Source organism: Lemur catta, chromosome 1 (assembly GCF_020740605.2).
Source record: "Lemur catta isolate mLemCat1 chromosome 1, mLemCat1.pri, whole genome shotgun sequence".
Taxonomy (NCBI): domain Eukaryota; kingdom Metazoa; phylum Chordata; class Mammalia; order Primates; family Lemuridae; genus Lemur; species Lemur catta.
In genome coordinates this window covers 217795123-217819529 of record NC_059128.1, presented here as the reverse complement: position 1 = coordinate 217819529, position 24407 = coordinate 217795123, and the positions used below count along the sequence as shown (strand labels likewise).

Sequence of the window (24407 nt, the reverse complement as noted above, 5' to 3'; positions counted from 1 at the left end):
TATTTATACAGAATTCAAATAATGCAGAAATATATGAAGTAAAAAGTGAAGGTCTGCTGCTTGTCCCCTCCCACAGAGCACCATTGTTGATGGTTTGTCCTTGCTCCAAAAGGCTTGCACTGTGTCCTCCCTGTATTCACCTTTTCCAGACTCCATCAGAACTTTGCTTGTCCTCTGTTCATCAAAGCCAACTCATTGAGTATTTTGACCAGAGTATAAAGTGCTGTTGTTACATACTTCTGAGCTTTTGTGGTTTCTGTTATTTCATTAGGAACAAGTAAATGGAAATGATGGAGAAGGCAGCACACTTGAGTTTGAAAATTCCAGTTTTGATGAGTCTGAAATTCCAGACAGTGAGACCGAACGGGATTCTCTCTCACTTGGTGAAGATTCCACTACAGATGAAGACGACACTGAGTACGAGGACTGTCAGGAGGAGGAGGAGGAAGATTGGCAGACATGTTCAGAAGAAGGCAGCATCCATGAGGAAGAGGCCTGTGGCCAGGACTGGAAGGAAAGCTGTGCTGCAGAGTCTGAGGCTCAGGGCAGCAAATCCCCACAGAAGAGGCAGATACACAATTTTAGCCACCTAGTGTCGAAGCAGGAATTACTGGAACTCTTTAAGCAGCTACACACTGGGAAGAAGGTGAAAGATGGACAACTTACTGTTGGACTGGTAAGATGAAATGCATCATAAAATTGTTACCACACAAGCGTCTTTATTCCCCATCCTTTGGTAGCTACATAATGACCCCAGAGAACAGTCAGACTTCTGCCATCATAGGGAACATTATTGCCCTCTTGTTGCCCACTGGCGTCTTGGGATCAGGCAGTGTGACAGGCAGAACCTAACTCAAAAGAATGAACTTCCTCAAGGCTTATATTGTTTACATACCTGTTCATATTAAATATATTCTCCAGTTTCCTTCCAGTTCAGCTCTTCCTATCATGTGAATTACTAAGAGAGACTAGAATGAGAGAGCTTTTAGTGTTGTCTCCAGACTTCTGGTCCAGCGTTCCTTTGGCATCCTGTGATCTTTGCCAATTTAAACTGTAAATGTTCCAGATCCATATTAGGAAGAATCCCAACATCTTGGGGCCAGGCAAAATATGACAGATGCTTTAGTTGTGTAAACACTACATAGCATATAGGGAAAAGGAGATCACATCTCTGACTATATACACCCCAATTCCAAAAGTGGATATGGAAGTGCCCAAGCTCCAAGAGGATATGGCATGGCTCCAGGTAACCACATCCTTAGCTAAGGAAATGTGAGATGTTGGAGAAAGTATTTATTATAAAGATCTTCCATCTAGGAGAACAAAACAGTGGAGGAAAGGAGATTATGGCAGGTTGGAATAGGTTTTACTCACTCTACAAACATTTATTGGTCACCTGCCACATGCTAGGCATTCTGCTGAGCCCTAAGTAAAAAGTTACTGAAAATTAAAAACAGTTGTATGTTGTGATTATTAAAATGTCCACTCAGCTTCAGCCAGTGTGGAAGACTGCAGATGGGGCAGTGAAGGAGGCAGGGACAAGGGGGTGAGATTTACTGTAGCATCTGCTGCTAACAGCAAAACCTATAAAAACAAAATGCACATAGCTTGACCATTCATCGCTGTGTCTGAATTAATATACCTACACCACAGGAGAAAAACAAGATGTCTGTCAAGAGACAAAGCATCTATTTCAAATAATCTTCTGAAATAACGAGATGCTTATGCTAGTGTTGCTACCATTTATGTGGTATCTTAGGGTCTTTGATAGATGTGCCATTTGTCTATTTGGTAACTTCTGAATCTGTTCTAGGTGGGCTACCCTAATGTTGGTAAGAGTTCAACAATCAACACCATCATGGGCAATAAGAAAGTATCTGTATCTGCCACCCCTGGTCACACCAAGCATTTCCAGGTATTTCTACAGTTCTTTACCACTCACACACAGCTTTTCTTTCCCTTCATCTGCTGTATGCCCAGCAGAAACCTCTTACTTGTCTTTCAGACTCTCTATGTGGAGCCTGGCCTCTGCTTGTGTGACTGCCCAGGCCTAGTGATGCCATCTTTTGTGTCTACCAAGGCAGAAATGACTTGCAATGGAATCCTCCCAATTGACCGGATGAGAGATCACATCCCACCTGTATCACTGATATCCTTTCTGCTTCAGAAACACTCTGGTTGTTACATGTGCATTAGGGCTTCATGTTTGTTTTGGACATTTGAGGGATTTGGGTTTTATATCTTAAGAATGGAGAATCTAAAATAGTAGTGAACTGCACAAGTTTATACAGTGAGATCGCGTCAGGACTTCAGAGTTAGAACCTTATATCCTGATTTTTCAGCAGTGTAGCCCGGTATAAATGGAAAAGTCCAGGCTTTGGATACTCAGCCCCATGTTGCAAACTGGTTTTACGCTGCCATTTGACTATTTGAGTGACCTTGGAAAACTTACTTAACTTTCCAAATACTTTGCTTTTCTATAAAATGAGGAAGATATCATCTATATCTTATTTGACTATGAGTACTCAATCGTTACAGCTAACATGTATTGAATGCTTGCTGTGTGCTCTTCTAAACACTTACCAAGTGGTATTTCATTTATTCCTTAACTCTTGAGGTGGGTACTGCTGCTATTCCCACTTCCATGAGGAAACTGAGGCACAAAGTAGTTAAAATGTTTGCCTAAGGTCTCACAGCTAGTAAGTAGTAGATTAGGAACTCTGCCACCTCTCAGCAGCATGAGTTAACTTATGTGAAGTGTCCGGGATCACTATTACACAGGCATGAAAAAAGTACTCAAAGTTAGATCTGCTAAGAACTGTGCAAGGTCTTACAATTGTACCCTACTTACAGGCTAACAAGCTTATCTGTTACTGTTTTGTGGATGCTGGCAGAAGAGAGGCATCCACTCAGTGAGCCTGTGGCACACTAATCTGTTAGCTTTTGAGTAGAGTAAAATTCTAGACCTTGCACAGTCCTTGACAAGATGCTGAATGACTACATTTAAGACCACAGCTTTTTGTTTACTCCAGTTTGTTTCCCCATTCTGTAAGAAATGAGTAAGAATTAGTTTCTCTCTAGGATAAATTAAAAATAGCAGATGACTAAAATGGAATACTCTACAATTGTACTAAATCTGCGTATAGCAACCTGGGTAAATCTCAAAACAGTATACGTACATATATAGTACGATACCATTTCTGTAAAAATTTTCATCTCATAAAATACTTTGTATTTATAGATATGTATGTAGTTAAAAGTATGCAAAGTGGACTGAAGGATGCACCACAAACTACTTAACTCTGGATGGGGGAAGAGGCTACAACAACTCTTGTGGGGTTTTTTTGGTAGAGACCAGGTTTCACTATTGCCCAGGCTGGTTTCAAATTCCTGGCCTCAACAATCCTCCTGCCTTGGCCTCCTGAAGTGCTAGGATTAAAGGCATGAGCCACCATGCTCAACCTACTATAATGTTTTAAAAGCTTAAATTTTTAAAATATAAATTATTTGAAATATTGTTAATTCTCAGTAGTTGGAAACACAGGTATTATACTCTATATTTTTTAAGTCCCTCTGTAAATGAATAATCAGACACGTATTGAGCATTTAGTATAAGCTACATTAGGTTAAGTGCTATGGAGGATTCAGGCATAAATAGGAGGTGGATCCTGCCCTTCAAGATCAGTCTGTGGCTGATGTGAGGCATGTACATGAATAACTGGGGTTCAAGGTAGAATATTGTTAGTGGCTTAAGGAAAGTATAGATAAATTGTGGGGGATTAGACATGGGAGGAAAAATAATCTTGTGTAACTGTAGACATTAGACACAGACTGTGCTATATCTCTAGATTAGGATTATCTCACAGATTTATAGTTTATTCAGAATCTTGCTTTTCAGTGGTAAAATGTGTCATCTTTAAGGTCTATTACAGATATTTTAATACTTGTTATTTTAAAATAATTCATTTGGAAGTGGTCATTGGTGCATAAGGCTTTGTTTTAAAAGGACAAAAACAACTGTGTCTTTTAAAATTGCTGAATAACTGTACTCGTCCTTTGGAGAAGAGAAAGGATGTTTGTCACAGAAGTGGTAAAATACCATGTTCTTACAGGCACGTGTCGGATGCCCTGGGGAGGAGGGGGTTGGTTTAAGAGAATGGATTCCTTAACAAGCTTATGTTTGCCAGAATATTCCCAGACATGTTTTAGAAGCTACCTATGGCATTAATATTATAAAGCCTAGAGAGGACGAAGATCCCCATCGACCTCCAACGTCGGAAGAACTGTTGACGGCTTATGGATGTGAGTCTTGATTTATTGTAAAACATGAACAAATATTTCCAAAGATACAAATTTAGGATTTTTCTTTAGCATTTTTCACATTATCTTCCAGGGTTGATATTTTTGTTGTCTCTGCTGGTCTTGCCTACAAAGTAGCCTGAAGCAAAAGCCCTTAGGCCTTTTGCTGCCTTGGTGGTACCCAAGTGCAGGCACAGGAGTTCTGGTCTGAAGCTGTGTTGGTTTTTTCTGGAGTCTTCACCCAGACAGAGAAGAAAAGGGATGTTTGGGAAAAAATGAATATGCTTATCAGAGTTGGAGAGGAAAGCTACAAGGGGAGCATCAGAAAGCAATTCCCCCAGAGATTGGGACAGGGAAGAACTTGGGTAGGATAGGGGCATAAAGCATCCCCCTTCCCCTTTCATCAGCCCCTTATAAACTTCATTTGACATTAAAGTGAATCCATAGCTCTCCCACCTCGTTTTACCCCAGTTCTACATGGGAAGCTATCATTTCCTACTTAAATACAAACTTTAACGGTGGTCTGGAGAATCTGTGTCTACCTAAACAAATAGCAATGTTAGAAACATTTCTGTGCCTGTGTGGCTTATCTTTAAAGGGACTGTCACTGGCTGGGAAGGAATAAGTTATTTGAGTATTTATTGACAGAGAAAGGTGATTTGATATGAACCACACTTAAATCAGACCTTGAACTTAGAGACTCTAAAGAGAATAAATACTGACCGCTTGTGGTAAGACTCCTGTAATTACAGAACAAGAAAAGACCTTAAAGATCACCCACCTTCTAGGCCTGCTTTTTAAGACAAGTAATCTGAACTCAGAGCATGGAGATGACTTGCCCAAGGTGAGGTGGCATAGCCTAGATGAGACCTCACTCCATGATGCTAGCCTGAAAAATAAGGAAAGGTGGACTTCAACCAAACTTTAAATTTAATTTGACTTCCAGATAAAACTGAAAATTATGTGAGTCTTTGAAGAATTTTTATCTAATGCTACCTGATAAAATTAGAGTGAGGAAAAGGCCAGTTTATAAAAACAGATGACCACTTAAATACAGTTTCTAAGATCACTATCTGCAGGTCCATACAGAATAAAGTCTCTGGCAGTAAATTTTAAAAGACATTGCCAAATTACTCTCGTTTTACATTGTATTTCTTTAAATACTAATGAAATTGAGCATCTTTCCCTGTGTGTTGGCCATTTATATTTCTTCTGGAAATCACCTCTTTCTATGCATTGTTTCTGTCTTAATGATTTGTAGAAATTATTTGTTATGTGTGGTACACATGTTTTTCCCAAAGTTTGTTTATGGTTTCTTTGGCCCTATAGAAGTTGACAATTTTAATAGACTATTTTTTCCTTTTTGGCTTGACAGCATTTGGTATTTGATTTGTAAAGTCCTTCCTTATCCCAAAAAGATAAAACCATCTTCCTGTAATATTTTTTTTAACTTTTAGATTTTTAATCTACCTAAATTTATGTTTGTGTATTATGTGAATTAGGATTCTCTTTTCTTCTAAATTGAAAAAGCCAACAACACACATCTAGTATGTAAAGGAGCTGAGTTTTTAACCCGGCCTGTCTGCTGAAGCCTGTGTTCCTAACCACTATGCTGTGCTACTCTATTCTAATTGAATTAGTATTAAAGGGATCTTACTGGGAAAAATGTAGGTGTGTCATTAATTAAGAAAACTTGCTCTACTCTTGTTTGTGTTGCTAATAATGACAACATAGCATTCTCCTACCTGTAGCCTCCATGAATAAATGTTTAAAATGAAGGGGATAGGCCAGGTGCAGTGGTGCATACCTGTAATCCCAGCTACTCAGGAGACTGCGGCAGGAAGATCACTTGAGCTCAGGAGTTTGAGGCTGCAGTGAGCTATGATCGCACCTGTGAATAGCCACCGCATTCCAGTCTGGGCAACATAGTGAGACCCCATCTCTTAAAAAAAAAAAAAAAAAAAAACAACTGAAAGGGTGAAAGAAATAACTGGAGTAGAGAGAAATTGAACGTGTCCTACTTTTGGTGCTAGGTGGTTGTTAGAATATCAGATATAACTATAGAGTCTATTCTCTTAGATTATCAAATGTTTTTAATGCTAAACAAAATATATTCTACACTGATAATTTTTAAAAAGTAGGAGTAGGAATGCATAGTTAGTGTAGTAATAGACTAAATGACTAAATGTACATCATCTCAGTTGTCTTTGTTGTGATAGTCTGTCTTCTGTGGTTTTGCAAAATTCATTTCTCTTCACAGATATGCGAGGATTCATGACCGCACACGGGCAGCCAGACCAGCCTCGATCTGCACGCTATATCCTGAAGGATTACGTCAATGTGAGTGAACCCTGCTTCTTATTGCTCTCAAATAAGCAAGTCTTTTCCCACATACTGTGTTCTTAGATAATGGCAACCTATTAAGTTATAAAGGAGATATTTTTTCATTGAGATTGTGTTATAACTGGGGTTGGGTTCTTGATCCAGGGTAGTTAACATCGTATGAATTATACAAGTGATTAATAACATATGAAAGGAAAGGTGAAGATTTCTGAACCTATTTTGAGTGAAAATTTTCAATTTATGCATCTGGTTTTTTGATTTCCTACAGCCTTTTGCTTGTTTCAGTTGCAATTATTGTTGCAGTCTTCCTTGTAATATAGCTGTTTACATCCCTATCTCTGTACACAGTAATAATAGCCAACATTTCTTCAAAGGTAACTCTGCTAGGAATAGTTCTGTTTTACAAGTGTTACCTAAGTAAAAATACATAACAAATCTGTGAGGTTATTCTCCTATTACAATTAAGAAGGTGCTATTTTGAGTTCTCGTTATTAGTAAGATGGGAGTTAACAGTGCCTGTCCATGAGATCATTATGGGAAATAAATGAAACACTAAGCTCAGTGCTGGATGCATAATGAGCCCCCAATAATTGTTACATATTACGTTTAACTCTTTCTACAAATAAGCATTTACAGGGCCCTGGTGTAATTACTAATTGTGAGGATTTTGCTGCTCCTTTTCTCAAACCATATTAGTGGAGCTCTTGGAGCATAGAAATAAAAGTGGGCAGCCATATGGTCTTGCCTTCCGTTTGGGAAGAAAGTGGTTAATACTATTGGTATAGATAAGTCACTTATTAATTTACCATTTATTTAACTGTGGAGGATGCAAAGATGAGTTTAAAATAGAGCTTTTAGAGCATTTATGGTGGAAAGAGGCAAATTTGTATCCAGTGAGCAACTGCAGCCCACATACAGGAATCTGGGAACTATCTTAATTTCAGTATTCTAGCCCAGTGTCCCCATTATTACAGTCATAACTGTCCAGTTGTGTCCTGGGTTTTGTTTGGAAAATATTCACCATAAGTATAATCATATAAATGTATTGAAGAATACTTTAGTTGAAATGCAAACAAGGTAAAAAGAACAGAGAAGACAGTGATTTCATTCTAGCCTGGGGGCCATGGGAAGAGCTAGGTCTCTAGAACACTTTCATCATTGGTGTATTAGAGTAAGGACTCTTCAGTTACAGTAGACCGAAACCCAACTCAGCTGGCTTAATCAAAAAGCAGAGCTCCATCAGAGTGTGACTGGTTGGAGATATCTCCTCTGAGGACACAGGTGTTACTTAGGATGCACTGTTATCATTCGTGTTGTCTTTGTAGGGTAAGCTGCTGTACTGTCATCCTCCTCCTGGAAGAGATCCTTTAACCTTTCAGTACCAACACCAGCGACTCCTAGAGAATAAAACAAATGGTGATGAAATAAAAATGCAGGCAGCTGGAAATAAAAAAGCAAAGCAGATTGAAAATGTAGTTGACAAAACTTTTTTCCATCAAGTAAGTTTTAAATTTTTGCTCTAACTTCTGATCCAACACACCTTTTTAACAGCTTTATTGAGGTATCATTCACACACCATAAACAAATTTTAATCACCCCAAAAAGAAGCCCATACTCATTAGCATTCTTTCCCCATTCCTCTCTCCCCACAACCCTGCCAACCACTGATCTCTTTATAGATTTGTCTATTCTGGACATTGTATATCAATGGAATTACTTACTGTGTAGGCTTTTATCACTATGTTATTTCACTTAGCTTAATATCTTCAAGATGCATCCATGTTGTGGCATGTGTCAGTACTTCTTTTTATTACCAAATCACATTTCATTGTATAGATACACCACAATTTGTTTATCCATTTATCGGCTGATGGACATTTGGATTGTTTCTACCCTTTGGCTGTTAGGAATAATGCTGCTGTGAACATTTGTGTACCAATTTTTGTGTGAATGTGGGTTTTCAATTCTTTTGCGTATATAGCTAGGAGTGGGGTTCCTGGATCATATTATAGCTCCATATTTAACATTTGAAGTGCTTTCCAAAAGTGACTGTACCATTTTACATTCCCACCAACAGTGTATGAGGTTTCCAATTTCTCCACATCCTTGTCCACATTTATTATTTTCTGCATTTTTTTATTTTAGACATCCTAATACATGTGAAATGGTATCTCATTATGGTTTTGATTTGTATTTCCCTAATGACTAATGATGTTGAGCATGTTTTCATGTGCTCATTGGCACGTGTATATTTTCTTTGGAGAAGTGTCTTTTATTATTGAGTTTTAAGAGTTCTTTTTATATTCTGGATACAAGTCCCTTGCCAGATTTATGATTTGCAAATATTTTCACCCATTTTGTCAGTTGTCTTTTCTCTGAGCCAACACATTTGGTGATAGAAAGTGCTAAAGAAACAGACTTCACAAATGTCTTCTGCACTTTGAAAATATTAATAACTTTAATTGCCTATACACAGCTATAATTTGTAGGCAGCATTTTAAAGGACAAATTTATGTGCAGGAAAGTTAAATCATACAGTTGTTTCTAATATACTTTAAAAATGTTTTTAAGTGACCACTATAGCAAAAAAGGGAGGGAGGGATATGTCAGCTGTATCCAGAGGAGGTTTCCATATTTATCCGGTGCTTTATCTGTGTGCATCACATGATGAGTCGAGAAGGCAGGCCAAGCAAATGTTATCATCCTCATTTAGACCACCGAGGATATTGAGGCACAAAGAGGCTAAATGACTTAGCCAAGGGCACGTGTGGATTTTTTTCTCATTTATTTATTTTATTTTATTTTTTAATGGAGTCTCACTCTGTCATCTGGGCTAGAGTGCTATGGTGTCAGCCTAGCTCACGGCAACCTCAAACTCCTGGGCTCAAGCGATCCTCCTGCCTTAGCCGCCTGAGTAGCTGGGACTATGGCTGCACACCACCATGCCTGACTAATTTTTCTATTTTTTAGTAGAGATAGGGTCTCATCTTGCTCAGGCTGGTCTCGAACTGCTGACCTCAAGGGATCTTCCCACCTCGGCCTCCCAGAGTGCTAGGATTATAGGCGTGAGCCACCATACTCGGCTAAGGGCACTTGTTTTAAATTACAAAGCTAGGATAGAACTTAGATATTTATGGCTCCTAGTTTGAATTATTTCCAAGTCTGTGCCAATATTTAGAAGAAAATTTACCAACATGCAGAAAGATTACAAGCTCTTTCTTGGGCCTACAGCTGTCATGCAGGACATTTAATTTGAATTTGTATAATGTTTATAACTGAAAACTTATCATTAACTATAATATAATTCATGTGTCTAACCTTTAGTCTCTAGAGTAATATTTTACTATTATAAGAAGATTGTTGGATGTTACTTTACATTTGCAAATCATATTGGATTAAATTTATTTTGCTAAGTAAACTTAAAATCTGTTTAGAATCAGTTTCTAATTTGGGTGAGGCAGGTTGAGTTTTGATATTAAGACAGATTATGGGTCTAGTTATAGAGAGGTACAGATGGCATTTGAAGCTATGGGACTAAACAAAGTTGACAAGGGAATGAGGAGGGAAAAGAGATAAACTAAATACGGAATGCTAGGAAGAGAAAGAGGACCAGTGAAAGAGGTGGATATTCACTGAGTGATTTACTAGTGCTATTTATCTTGAAGTGGTCCATAAACAGTACCATTCATATCCCTTAAAGCTGTGGTCCCCAACCCCTGGGCCTGTTAGGGACTGGGCCGCAGAGCTCCACCACCCACCCCTGTCCATGGGAAAATTGTCTTCCGTGAAACTTAGGAACCAGGGGGCCGCACAGCAGGAGGTGAGTGGCGGTCCAGCAAGCGAAGCTTCATCTGTGTTTACAGCCACTCCCCATCACTTGCATCACCGCCTCAATTCTCAAAAGATTGGGGACCACTGCCTGGAAGGATAGCCTGTTGATCTCTCAAATGATGTTTTCTCTTATTTACTAGGAGAATGTGAGAGCTTTGACCAAAGGAGTCCAGGCTGTGATGGGTTACAAGCCTGGGAGTGGCATGGCAACTGCAGCTACCGGGAGCTCTGAGACCGTAGCTGGGAAGCCCTGGAAAAAACATGGCAACAGAAATAAAAAAGAGAAAAGTCGTAGACTGTACAAGCACCTGGATATGTGAACTTGGGCTGCAGTAGAAATGGCATCTGTACTGTGCAGATGGAAAATAATAGAAGCTGCTTGTGCCTGTGGAACTTTCCAAGACACTGGCACTCTAGAATGGACCCTGCTCTCATAGAGCGCCCAACAGTCTTGATGTCAAGGCTCAGGGGCTCCAGGAAACACCAACTCTGACTAAAAGTAGTCATCTCAGAGCCTCAGAAAACTCCTATAGAAGGCTGAACTTAAAGGAATGAATGATGTGTTTGTTTGTGTACACATATTCACAAATGCATACTAATTTGTAAGTAATTTATAAGTCAGAAATTTTTTGAAAAGATATTAAAATTAAATTGCCATTAACAGATGTTTTATTGGTTTAAGTAGATAAACTGCCATTTGGACATTGTACATTTTTTTAACAGTTTGCTAAAACTTGACTGGGATTTTAGATGGACTCTTGAGTACATTATTTAGATTAGTGGTTCTCAACCTCATACACCACCCCTAATATCCCTGATATGGCAGGGGGCTGGGAGAGCTGGTGTGTGTAGTTTTAAAAAGCCCCTGGGGAGCATGACTTTCCACGTAGAAAACCACCATCACCATGAGCCACTGCTACAGAGGAAAGTATGTGTTCATAGCTAACCCATTTGTTGAGAGACCCACAGGGAATAAGAAGAGGCAGTTAATCAGCTAGTTTTTATTTTAGGCATAGGGATCCCTGATGTCCTTAGTACTATCCACAGTGAGATGGAGGACATTTTGCCTTGTACAGTCACTTTATAATACACTATGGCTACTCAGCCCCTCACTTCTTTACTTTGTAAAGAAGTAAACCCCTCCCTTTTTCTCTGAGCCTCATTATTCCCTTAATTGAGGTCTTTAACTTTGTTCTGTATCATAAATGTTTTAGGGACACTCCAGAAAAATGCACATTCCCACATAAACAATTTTGCAAAACATCGGAAGATGTACTGACAACTTAAGGGTCATCCATGAATTCATAGTTAAGAAGCCCTGCCTTTAACTGATCATAATATATTTAAGATGTGTTATTCCAGGGAAAATGTTGCATCTAGATATCTTAGTTCCTTTTCTATTGCTATAACAATACCACAAACTGGGTAATTTATAAAGAAAAGTTTAGTTCACAGTCCTGGATGCTGGGAAGTCCAGGAGCATGGCGCTGGCCTGTGGTGAGGGCCTTCTTGCTGTGTCATAATATAACAGAGGACAAGAGCTTGCAGCTCAGGTCTGTCCTATGAAGCCACCAGTCCCATCATGGGGGCCCCACACTGATGACATCATCCAAATTACCTCCTAAAGGCCCCACCTCCAAATAGCAACACAGGAATTTGGGGACCAAGTTTCTAACATGAAACTTAGGGGACATATTCAAACCATAACGTCAGGGAATTTTAAAAATTATGTTTATTCATCCATTTACCAAATATTAATTGGCCAGCTACCTTGTGGCAGGAAGGACAGTCTGGAAAATGACAACCCCTGAGTAGGGCCTGAAGCAGGAAGGAGCTCTGGAGGGTCCAAAAGGGCTGGATCACATGGGGCCTTAGAGCTGTGAGGGGATTCTGGATGTGTTCTGAAAAGCAGTGGGTGAGCCAAGGAAGAGTTTGATACAAGTGAGTAATGAGATGTATTCCTATCCTTCACTTAAGTATCAGGTAAGTTTCTTCCAGATCAAGGCTGAGGCAGACTTAGAAGAGGCAAAGCTGAAGATGTTCTAACCATTATGCTTCTCCTTCTGCAACATCCTTCCAGGCATTCTCTTTTCTCTTAGAAAAGTGAGCATAAAAAGCTCATGATGGAAGAGGAACAAGTATTGGCATTGGCATATGAAAACAAATTTCATTCCATTTACTGAAGAGTAAGCACAAGTGTGTAGCAGAAAGTTTCATATTGAATGAATAAAGTATGTACTTTCATGGAATAAGTTTTGCCTTAGTAATAGTGACAACAGCTAAAACATAAGACTTCTTGGAAAAAACCTAATCATGTATAGTGCTTTCATGCTTTTGATTAATTTTTGTAACAATTTTACTGAAATAATTCATATACGATCCATGTTAAATGTACAACTCAGTGATTTTTATCATCATCACTGAGTTGTGCAACCATCATCACAATCGATTTTTATACAATTTCTTTACTTTTTTGAGATGGGGTCTGGCTATGTTGCCCGGGCTGGTCTTTAACTCCTGAGCACAAGCAATTCCACCTCAGCCTCCCAAGGAGCTGGGACTGGGACATTTTTATCACTCTAAAAAGAAAGCCTGTACCCTTTAGACATAAGCTATCAATCTTCTCATTCCCCTCAGCCCTAAGCAACCACTAAATCTACTTTCTGTCTATATAGATGTGCCTATTCTGGGCAGTTCACATAAATGGAATAACCGGTAAGGATGGGTACTGGTTAGTAAATGCCGCAGCTTCCTTGTCACCCAGTGGGTACATTCTGCAAGTTCCTTAAAAGATCCTCAGTTAAACTGAGCCCCAGTTGCCCAGAGCTAGAACCATTTCATTAACTCACCTTTCATTTCTTTCCTCCCTTCCCTCCTCCATCACTCTCTCCACTCCCTCACCTCTGCTTTCTTGAACTGCCTCCCAAACAAGCTACCTGAACCCAAGACCTTGCTTAGAATCTGAGGACCCCAAGTAGGACACCGCAGATGGGGAATTTTTATTTTCTCCTTTGCTTCTGCCCCAAATGTGCCTTGTTAAGCATCACTTGCAACTTTTTAAAGTATTCCCTCACCTTGTGGAGGTTAGTACTCTAGAATTATGAATTGCAGTCATTATCATTATCACTTCAATTTTTTCCAGCATTTTATTACAAGAAACGTACCACCCTTTTTAAGCAGAACCTGCTCTACATATGTCATCTGTTTACCTTCAGGAAATTAAAAAGAAGCTGAGGTTTTTGTCAAGAAGCCAATAACACATGTTTTCTTGGTGGGTAAACTGGAAAATGTGGCAAAAATCTACTTAAGGCCACCTTGTTTTCATAGACTTTTCCCCTCTCCAGTCTCTGGAGAAGTGAGGAAAATCATTCAAAATTCTCACCCTTAATAACCATTTGTTGTATGTTGTGTTCAACGCACTCTGTCCAGCTGAGTGTGACGAGGACAGACGGGAAGGAAAAGGCTGTCTTTACAACTCTCCTGCATAAAGGGAGGCATTCTAAGGGGGAAACGAATTCTAAAAGCAAAGGATTATGTAAGTGAAGAGTCCTCAGCACACAGCAGACTCTGAATTTTCTAATGTTTTGTTCAAGTGTAATATGTACATAAAGTGCACGAGTCATAAGTGTAGAGATAGCAGATTTTCAGAACACATCAAGGCAGCCAGCACCCGGATGGCAGCACAGAGCACGGCCAGACCCGAGAAGCCCCTGTGCTTCCCCTCAGTCACTGCGCACTCCCAAGGGTGACCCCACTATTATGACCTTCCTCTGACTTTGAATTGTACATAAACTTACTCTATATGTCTGGCTTCTTTAAGCCAACATTGTGAGATTCCTCCATATTGTTATCTGTAAGAAATGGTAGCTCGTTCATTCTCATAGTTGTATAACGTTCTATGGTGTGAATATATCACAGTTTATCTGTTCTACTATTGATGGCCATGTGGATGGTTTATAGGTTTGGGTTTTTAGGAACTAAAACCCAAGTACTACCATAGGTGTTCTAATACAGCGCTGTCCAGTAGAACTTTCTGTTGTCATGGAAATGTTCTATAATCTGTGTGGTCCAATAACTACAGCCATATGTGGCTAATAAGCACTTGAAATGTGGCCAGTGTGATTGAGGAACTGAAATTTTATTTGTATTCAATTCTAAGTATTTTAAATATTATATAAATAGCCACATGTGGCTGGTGGCTGTTGATCAGCTCAGTTCCAATATATGCCTTAGAGCGAACACTGGATGAGTTTCTGATGGTGTCTATCTAGGAGAACTGCTGAGTCACCACATGTGCGTATGTTCAGCATCAGAAGACCCTTGATGACTTTTACTTTCATTCCTTCCTCTTCTATATAAATCTTTATAGAAAATGTGAAGAAGACCCTTGATGACTTTTACTTTCATTCCTTCCTCTTCTATATAAATCTTTATAGAAAATGTGAAGAAGAAATATATACCTCTCGAGTTTTTTTATTTCATAGGGGTTGGAACTGAAGGAAATTGTGGTAAGGGATGGGATTGTCACCTCTCAGTTTCCTCTCAGGTATTTCTTTCTTTCTTTCTTTTGAGACAGAGTCTCGCTCTGTTGCCCAGGCTAGTGTGCCATGGCGTCAGCCTGGCTCACAGAAACCTCAAACTCCTGGGCTCAAGCAATCCTTCTGCCTCAGCCTCCCGAGTAGCTGGGACTACAGGCATGTGCCACCATGCCCGGCTAATTTTTTTCTATATATATTTTTAGTTGTCCAGATAATTTCCTTCTCTTTTTAGTAGAGACAGAGTCTCACTCTTGCTCAGACTGGTCTCGAACTCCTGACTTCGAGCGATCCTCCCGTCTCGGCCTCCCAGAGTGCTAGGATTACAGGCGTGAGCCACGGCGTCTGGCCACTCCCACGTATTTCTGAGTAGAGGGAACTCTCCTCCTGTTGCCAGTGGATGTGAACTTGCACTTGATTGACTCATAGGCCGGCAAGATCATCCCAAGTTTTTCCCATCTGTTTCATTGTGGGGCGAAGGGATGCGGAGGTGGTGACATTAAACCTGAAATATCTGTAAATCCACATTGTACTTTTGTTCTTCTCAGTAAGGTGTAGGTAGAATCCCCAGTTCTGTTTCTGGAGACTGAGTGTCCGGGGTCCTCCTAGGGTGCCCATGAGACAGCGTCTGGACTCGAGTGTATCTTCCCTTCTCCAACTGTGTCCAGTGCCTGGGCAGACAGACCTGGGAAGTGCTCCATGACATTAAGCCCTACTCCTGAGCTTTGGGAAAACGCTGGCTAGGTCTCTTCCTAAGTCTCTTCTTGGTGGCCACAGAGGACAAGCAAGTACTGCTAGCACTCCGGAATGAAATATGTCCTTTGCTGTTTTTCTTTTCTTAATCTCCACCTCTTATCTTCATTATGCTCTTCTCTGTTCTTTTATGTAAATTACTAAACATAAAAAGTGGCTATCATAATTTTTTCTAGAGCACAGCTAACCATGCTGAACCCCTTCCAGGACAGAACCAAAACCAAACAATTTGGTTTGTATGTTCAAAATAACACAAGCGAGATTGCCGTGGCTGTTGGGGATTTGGAAGCAGCAGCAACTGAAGGGAGAAATATTTTACAGAATCATGTTAGAAAATGGTTTTCAAAAAACTGAGCATTTTTAACATTTGTTTTGGGTAGTTGCTGTCCTTTTTTAAATTGAAGTGGGGTTTCAAGTTTTCGGTTTCTTCATTTTTTGTTTTTTGGGGTTTTTTTTTTTTTGGTTTCTTACCTATCAGGGCATAGAGAAGTAGAATGATGATTTCAGGAAAATAAAATATGATTTGAATCCAGTAGGCAAGATGACAGACATGTGCTATGTCAGTTGCTACTCAAGTCTTCACATAATACTTGGCAGCCACTTGTACTCAGGCTATTTCTTTGCTTAAGACTCAGTCTCTATAGACTTCAATCCAGGACTTTTGAAGGGTCTTCTAGAGACCAAGGCTTCTCAAATTTAATATGCATACAGAGCATCTGGGGGAGTCTTGTTAAAATGCAGATTCTAATTCCTGAAGTTTAGGTGGGGCTTGAGATTCCGCGTTTCTAACAAACTCTCTGCTCTTGCTGCTCCTGCTTGTCCAGGGACCACGTTTCGAGTAGCAAGCTTATAGACACCTTCAGAAGCTCACTGCAAAAGGTATTGACCGCTAACTCCTGCCTGACCCAATCAAAGAACAGAATGGTGACATTTGGGGGAGTTAGAGAGATGGATTTCCTATTTTTAATTTATATATCTGGTCTACTTCTAAAGTAGGCAACTAAAAGTATTAAAATACTTACAATGTTTTATATGAATTAATAAAACATTGAATTTTTTTAAAAGGATTCTTGAGTCCATAGTGATATTCAAAAAAAAAAAACAAAGAGAGGAAGGGGAGCCCTTTTTAACAAAAGAATCCCAGTTAGTAAATGTAGAAGGAAAGATAGAATCACCATTTTGTAACCCCTAATGACATCATTGATTCGGGCAAAGATTATCAATAAATGCTCAAAGCACTGAGTGTAAAACGTTCTTGGGGAAACGGATAGTCATGTGGTTTTAAAGTATCACCCATCATTACTTATTAAATACAGAGGGAAAAGTGCATTTTACAACAGAAAGATCTGGCAGGCATCACCTTAAAATAAGTCATCACCAATAGTATCACAAGCTGACATTCTGTGCCCCTGATGTGGGAAGTAACCAATATTTCCTTGTACCATTTTTGCAAAAACATTTAAGCTCGATCTAATCACGAGGAAACAATTAGATAGTTCCAGATTTGGGATATCTTACAAGACAAGAGACCTGGACTAAAGAGACATGCAACTCAGTGATTGAATACTGAACTAGGGAAGAAATGCAAACACTATATTAGACGTTACTATAACAATTGAACTTTTAGTATGGATTACATATTAGATAGTATCACTGTATCAAGGCAGTAGAAGTGTGGTTATGTCAGAGAACATCCTTGGAGATACACACACCGATGCATTTAGGTATAAAATGTCATGATATCTGCAATGTCAAATGGTTCAGAGCAAGAGAGAAAACAAATGTGGCAAAATGTTAACAGTGAATTTAGGTGGGTAGTGGGCCTTCTTTCACCTTTTCTGTAGATTTAAAATTTTTCAGGATGAAAAATTAGGAGGTAAGGGAACATAAAAGTAGACAGTAAAATACCATAAGGGCCCAGGAGCCATTTAGATCAAGAGTAGACAGAATTGTACCAAAAGACTGGAGTCAAGCAGTTATCACAGTAAACAAACACATAGTTCCTATCTTCAAGCTTTGCCTTTGCCAGTCATTTTCTTTTGAGAAGTGGGGTTCTCCAGCTCTCATATTGACACGTATAAACTTGGCAGGGTTCTGGTTTCTTTCTGAATTGTAAACTGCAGTGTGAACTTATATTTCCTTTTTTTTTTTGAGACAGAGTCTCACTTTGTTGCCCGGGCTAGAGTGAGTGCGGTGGCGTCAGCCTAGCTCACAGCAATCTCAAACTCCTGGGCTCAAGCAATCCTCCTGCCTCAGTCTCCCGAGTAGCTGGGACTACAGGCATTCGCCACCGTGCCCGGCTAATTTTTTCTATACATATATTTTTTAGTTGTCCAGATAATTTTTATTTCTATTTTTAGTAGAGACGGGGTCTCGCTCAGGCTGGTCTCGAACTCCTGACCTTGAGCGATCCACCCACCTCGGCCTCCCAGAGGGTTAGGATTACAGGCGTGAGCCACCACGCCCGGCCAACTTATATTTCTTTTAAGTAATTACTTCAGTGCAAATATTCAGGTACTGAATTCTATTTTGGGTTTTTTTTTTTTTTTTTTTGAGATGGGCTCTAACTCTGTCACCGAGGCTGGAATGTAGTGGCGTGACCACAGCTCACTGCAGCCTTGAACTCCTGGGCTCAAAGAATCGTCTCACCTCAGCCTCCCCAGTCGCTGGGATTACAGGCGTAAGCCACCGCAACCAGCTCTGAATTCTATTTACTGGGCTCTTTAAAAAGTTGTTTGTGGCCAGGTGCAGTGGCTCACCCCTGTAATCCTAGCACCTTGGGAGGCTGAGGCGGGCGGATTGTTTGAGCTCAGGAGTTCGAGACCAGCCTGAGCAACAACGAGACCCCATCTTAAGTAAAATAAATGTTTAAAAAATAAAATAAAAAAGAAAAAGTTGGTTCCCTTGCTGTTAAATAGCATTCATGGATGTTCGTCTCTTGAAAGATGTAGGGCTCTCCTTGATGGACCGTTTCGACAGCTGTCAGTTCCATTAGCCCTTTCCTAGCTTCTAAGCATCATGAAGTAAGTAGACTTCAACAGTCAGATGTCATAAGTGACAAACTTGAGGGGGAAAAGTACAGAAAGGTTCACAAGATCATGCAGGGAGTTGATGACTGCTACGGTTTGCATATGGTTCGTCCCCACCAGGCTTACTGCCGACATAAGGTGTTGAGAGGTGGTGGGACCTTTAAGAGGCGTGTGGGGCATGCGGGAGCCGCCCTCAGGAGGGGACTAATGCAGTCTCCCAGAAGTGAGTGAGCTCTCACTCTCAGGACCGGATTCGTTCCCGTGAGAGTGGGTTGTTACAAAGCTAGGCTGCCTCTGTTTTGCTCTTTTTGCACAGGCTGGTTCCCCTTGCACTTCCCTGCCATGTTCTAACACAGCACGGTGCCATCACCAGAAGCTACCAGATGCAGCTGCCCAATCTTGAACTTCCCAGTCTGCAGAACGATGAGCTACATAAACCTCTTTCCTTTATAAATTACCCAGTCTCGGGTATTTTGTTATAGCAACACAAAACGGACTAAGACAGAAACCTTCACAAGAAAACACAGTGAGTTGATGACAGAGTTCTAAATAGAGCCCAGGACCCCAACAGTCCTGCCACCTGCTTCAACCACAACACCCCAACATGTCCACAATGGGATTAAGATTTGGAAAGGCCATTACTTTTCTCTTAGAATTTATTTGCCTATACCATGTAAACCAGACAGATGTAGTTTTTGACGTTACTGTTTGAGTAGTAGCCACAAGCCCTTCCTCTAAATCATGTGTTTTACAAGAACGTTGTCAGGAAGCAACGTGATCTCCCGGAAGAGAAAGGCATTGAACTGCTGGCCTGTCTCCCTCCACGGGGCTGGGATTTATGGCCACCATTAGCTGCCCACTCCTGCAGGACTGCCCGGGTTGCTGCAGCCCTTCCTTCTTCAGAAGGACAATGCCGGAGGTCGTGCTGCCTCTGCGGGCAGGAAATGCCTATGAGCAGTGACAAGGCCGGCTGCCCGGGAGGACAAGTGCTATGGTCCTCTTGTTAATTTTTCTTTTTGGCAAACTCTGAACCACAGCCAAAAACTATTATGTTTAGCTCCTGGGCAGCCGCTGGACCTCTGAGGAGCCTGGTGAAGGAACTGATTCACTTCCTGAGGGCCGACCACGTGCAGAGCCCTGTGGGAGGTGCTGGGAGAACCGGGGAGGGGTCCTGATGACAGGGAGGAAGTTGGTTAGAAGACACATGTTCCCTACAAGATGAAGTACTGATTCCCTCACAACGAGGCTGCCCACTGTCTCTCTCGCCTCATCTCCTGCCTGTTCTGCAGCTCCTCTGCTATTTGCTTTTCTCCGTACACCTCTTCCTGCCTCCAGGAGGGCCTCTGCAGGGTTGCTGCCATGGCCTCCTTGCCAAAGGCAAACATTCTCCAAAACCCAGCTCATGTGTTATTTTTTGAAAGCCTTCTCTAGCACACACCCACTCACGATGTTAGGTGTCAATAAAGCACTTCAAACATGCCCCTCCTGTAGTGTATATCACATTTTTATGGACTGTTTAAAAATCAGTTTATTCATTCAGTAAATATTTGCCTTATTATGTGCCAGGCACTGAGCTAGGGGCTGAGGATACAGGTATGGACTAAACAACCCTGGCTGCAAAACGCTCACAGTCTGGTGGGAAGACAACGCTCATCACCCTTTAAGAAGTGCCCTAAGCAAGGAGGAGAGCAAGCGCAGGGGCTTGGCCCCTACAGGACCAGGACACTGATCAGCCCAGGTGAAGAAAATTGAAGGGGAGGAGTTTTGGGAGGGAAAACCAAGAGTTTGGATTGATTGATTTTGAGATAAGGTTTCACTCTGTTGCCCAGGCTGGAATGCAGTGGTGCAATCATAGCTCACTACAACCCAAACTCTTGGGCTCAAGTGATCTTCGCGCCTCAGCCTCCTGAGTAGCTGGGCCTACAAGCACATGCCACCACACCTGGGTAATTTTTAAATTTTTTGTAGAGACAAGGTCTCACTGTGTTGCCCACGCTGGTCTTGAACTCCTGGCCTCAAGAGATCCTTCTGCGTCTGCTTCCCAAAGTGCTGTGATTACAGGTGTGAGCCACCATGGCGAGCCAAGAGTTTGGTTTTAGACATGTTCAATTAGACATGCCAGTGGAGATGCTGATTAGGCGGTTGCAAATGTGAGTCCAAAGTTTGAGAGGGAGGTGTGACCTGGAGCTACACATTCAGGAGGTGCAGGCACAGGGATAGTAGCTAAAGCCAGAAACATGAGATCCCCCAGAGAGGGTAGGTAGGGAAGAGAAGACAACCAAGAAATGAGCCATGTGTCTCCCCACCACTGGACCTTGCTCGTGTTATAGGTAAGAACACAAAAGTGCAGAGAGGACCAGTGCTTTGCCCCAAGTCACAGCATAGCTACAACAAGGCAGGGGGAGAATTCCAGTCCAAGGTTTGCAGGCTCCAAACCCCCAGTCTTCCCATTGCATCCTTCTAGGAGCCAGCACGTCCAGTGACTGGGAGCAGCTCCCCCACTGAAGGCCATCTCCATAACCCAGTTTCTCATACGAATCCACCAGGAAGCTTGTGGAAATGAAGTATAGCAGGCTGAATCATGGCCCCCAAAGATACCAGGTCCTAATCCTTGGACCTGTAAATGTTATCTTATATTGAAAAAAGGGTCTTTACCGTTGTGATACAGTTAAGGATCCAAAGATGTGGAGATTGTCGTGGGTTTTCTGAGTAGACTCTAAATACAGTCACAAGTATCCTTATACAAGAGAGGCAGACAGAGGTATGACATACAAAGAAGAGAGGGCGATATGACCAGGAGGCAGAGAGTGACAGGGTGATGCAGTCAAGGCAGGGAATGCTGGTAGGCACCAGATTCTGAAAGAGGCAAGAGGAAGAATAAATTATCTTTCTACAGCCCCCAGGAGCACAGCCCTGCTGACTCATTGGTTTTAGTCCAGTGAAATGGATTTCAAACTTCTGGCTTCTAGAACTGTGAGGGAATCAGTTTCTATGATTTTAAGCCACTAAATTTGTGCTAATTTGTTACAGCAGCCACAGGAAACTAATCCAGGCTGATTCCAAGGACACATGTGCAGAGAGTTAGATTTAGTGCATCTGCTCTCCTGACAGGCAGTCAGGGTGATTCTGACACCCACCATCCATGGACCACACTCCCTGGCCACTCAGGCAGGGACTCCTAGGAAAGGACTTAAGCCCCTTACCTAGGAGGTTTTAGTCTGGGCTCCATTCCTCCATAGAATCCATAGTTGAATTTCGGGGTGGGAGGGCCATACATTTCCTTAAATTGTATGGGAAATTGTGTGTGGATGTGCAAACGTGTTCATATTTTTCAAGAGTAAGTTTTTTTCAGATTCTCAAAGGGGTCACAGAAAAGGTTAAGAACTAACTATTAATATGATTCTAAGAACAACTTGTTGAGGTGTGTAAACCAGGTCCAGGGTGGGTGGGGAGGAATGAAGCCTCTGAGGGCTTATGCTGGGCTGGAGGGAGAGGGAAGCCGTGACAAAGAGTGAATGAGATTAAGAGTGACATCTTGAAGTCTCTATGCAACTGAGAATACAGGTAGCCCTGCCCGAGGGCGTGAGGAGAGGTGACACAAGACATGTCCCTACTTTAGCAAGATGGTTAGTGACTAGATTATCTTTTGGGAACGGTAGGTAGACAACCTCACCAGAGAAGCCAGGATCTAGACAGTCACAGGTCGGTATCTGAGGGAGATAAAGGCAGACATGACCATTTATAATCACACTGGACATACCAGAACCCCTGAGGAAACAGAAGGCAGGGATTTCCGCCAGGGGTTCCTTCAGTGGTTCAGCAAGAAAGATGCTACGGGATTATGCATTTTTCCTTCTAATTTAACCCTTTGAATCATTCTTTAACCAATACTCATTTTATATCACTCCCTCTTAATGGTTTTATTATTTTAATTTTGGTCCATTTTGGTTAATATATTTTAATTTTGCCTTTCATTGTTCAATGGATTATTTAATGTCTTTCTCTTCTACTTGTAAGCTTCACAAACACAGGGATACATGTCTGTTTTTCTCAACAGTGTGGTCCCCAGCTCCTAGCACAACACCTGTCTTAGTCCATTTGAGCTGCTATAACAAAGTACCTTAGACTGGGTGGCTTATAAACAACATATATTTATTTCTCACAGTTCTGGAAGTTAGGAAGTCCAAGATCAAGGTGCTGGCAGATTTGGGGTCTGGCGAGGGCCTGCTTTCTGGTTCATGGACTGTGCCTTCTCCATGTGTCTCCACTCATGACCTCATTACCTCCTAAAGGCCCCACCTCCTAATGCCAGCAAATTAGTGATTAGGTGTCCACATATGGAATTTGAGGGGACAAACATTCAGGCCATAGCAATGCCTGACATATTGTATTCCATTTCTCCTGTGAGTGGTCATAACTTTTAAAAAGGACTGAACAAGTAAAATAGTGTAGCCACTTTGGAAAACAGTCTGGCAGCTCCTCAACACGTTAAAAATAGAGTGACCATATGACCCAGCAATTCTACTCCTAAGTATGTACCCAAGAGAACTGGAAATCTATGTCCACACAAAAACTTGCACACAATGTTCATAGCAGCATTATTCATAATAGGCAAAAAGTGAAAACAACCCAAATGTCCATCAACTGATAAGAGATAAATAAAATAACTGCTATGTCCATACAATGTATTATTATTCAGCCATAAAAAATAAGTACTAATACACATAACATCCATGAACCTTAAAAATGTCTAGGAAAGAAGTCAGCCACAAAAAGGTCACATACTGGATGATTCCATTTATGCGGAATGTCCGAAATAGGTAAATCAAGGCTACATGTGGAAGGCAGGTTTGTGATGCCCAGGGCTGGGAGTGTTGAAGGGGAATGGACAGTAACTGCTAATGGACAGGATTTTTATTCGAGGGGTGGGGAGTGGTGATGAAAATGTTCTAAAATTAGACAGTAAGGTTGTTTGCACAACTCTACGGATACACTAAAAATCACTGAACTGAACACTTTAAAAGGGTAAAGTTTATGGTATATAAACGATGTCTCCGTGAAGCTGTTATAATATTTTTAAAAGGGAAAAAAATGAAATGATACAGTCATGTATCATTTATTAAATGCTTTAAGCAAACTTACTAAAATTATGCCAATAGTTTGTTTTCAAGAACAGCAGTCCTGCCTACCTGAATTGTGCGCCGGTGTGACTGGGTGGGGGCTTGCAGAGTCCCAAGATAACCTGGCTCCCGGGCGGCGACTGGGTTGGGGCGGAGGGCGCAGCTGACGGCTTCAGAAAGGAGAGCGACAGGCTGAGGTAGGGGATTTGTTCCCCCGCACGCCTGTCTCCTCCTTCCTGGCTTCCCACCCACCCTCTGTATCCTACCTGGTTCACGATCACCTCGGGATCCCCCGCTCCCAGCGCCTCGCCAGCGCAACTGTGTGTATTGTTTGGCTCGAGAACTGCGGTGAATTAAAGAAAGGACAGCGTGCCTCACGGCGACCCGGCAGGGACTCGGCCCCCAGAGCCCAGGGGCCGCCCGGCTCCGGCCGCGGGATGTGGGCGGAGGGCGCCCGCATAGGGGCGGCGGGGAGCGGGCGCCGCAGCTGTCTCGGG

General features: G+C 41.5%; 1 protein-coding gene and 1 long non-coding RNA gene across 2 annotated transcripts in view; one reads left to right on the top strand and one right to left on the bottom strand.

The window, feature by feature from the left end:
• Window positions 1–11134, top strand: part of LSG1 (large 60S subunit nuclear export GTPase 1) — a 23649-nt gene extending 12515 nt beyond the window's left edge. Inside the window, exons 8-14 of the mRNA XM_045539968.1 lie at window positions 272–676; window positions 1814–1915; window positions 2006–2149; window positions 4179–4302; window positions 6560–6639; window positions 7968–8141; window positions 10614–11134. Of these exons, the coding sequence (XP_045395924.1) occupies window positions 272–676; window positions 1814–1915; window positions 2006–2149; window positions 4179–4302; window positions 6560–6639; window positions 7968–8141; window positions 10614–10793 (1209 nt within the window). The 3' untranslated portion in view covers window positions 10794–11134. The remainder of the gene's footprint in view (window positions 1–271; window positions 677–1813; window positions 1916–2005; window positions 2150–4178; window positions 4303–6559; window positions 6640–7967; window positions 8142–10613) is intronic.
• On the bottom strand, window positions 6860–24407 carry LOC123630410. Its single transcript, XR_006732674.1, has 3 exons — window positions 24177–24407; window positions 23980–24080; window positions 6860–8039 (listed from the first exon to the last, which is right to left on the bottom strand). It is a non-coding gene; the product is annotated as an uncharacterized LOC123630410 (long non-coding RNA).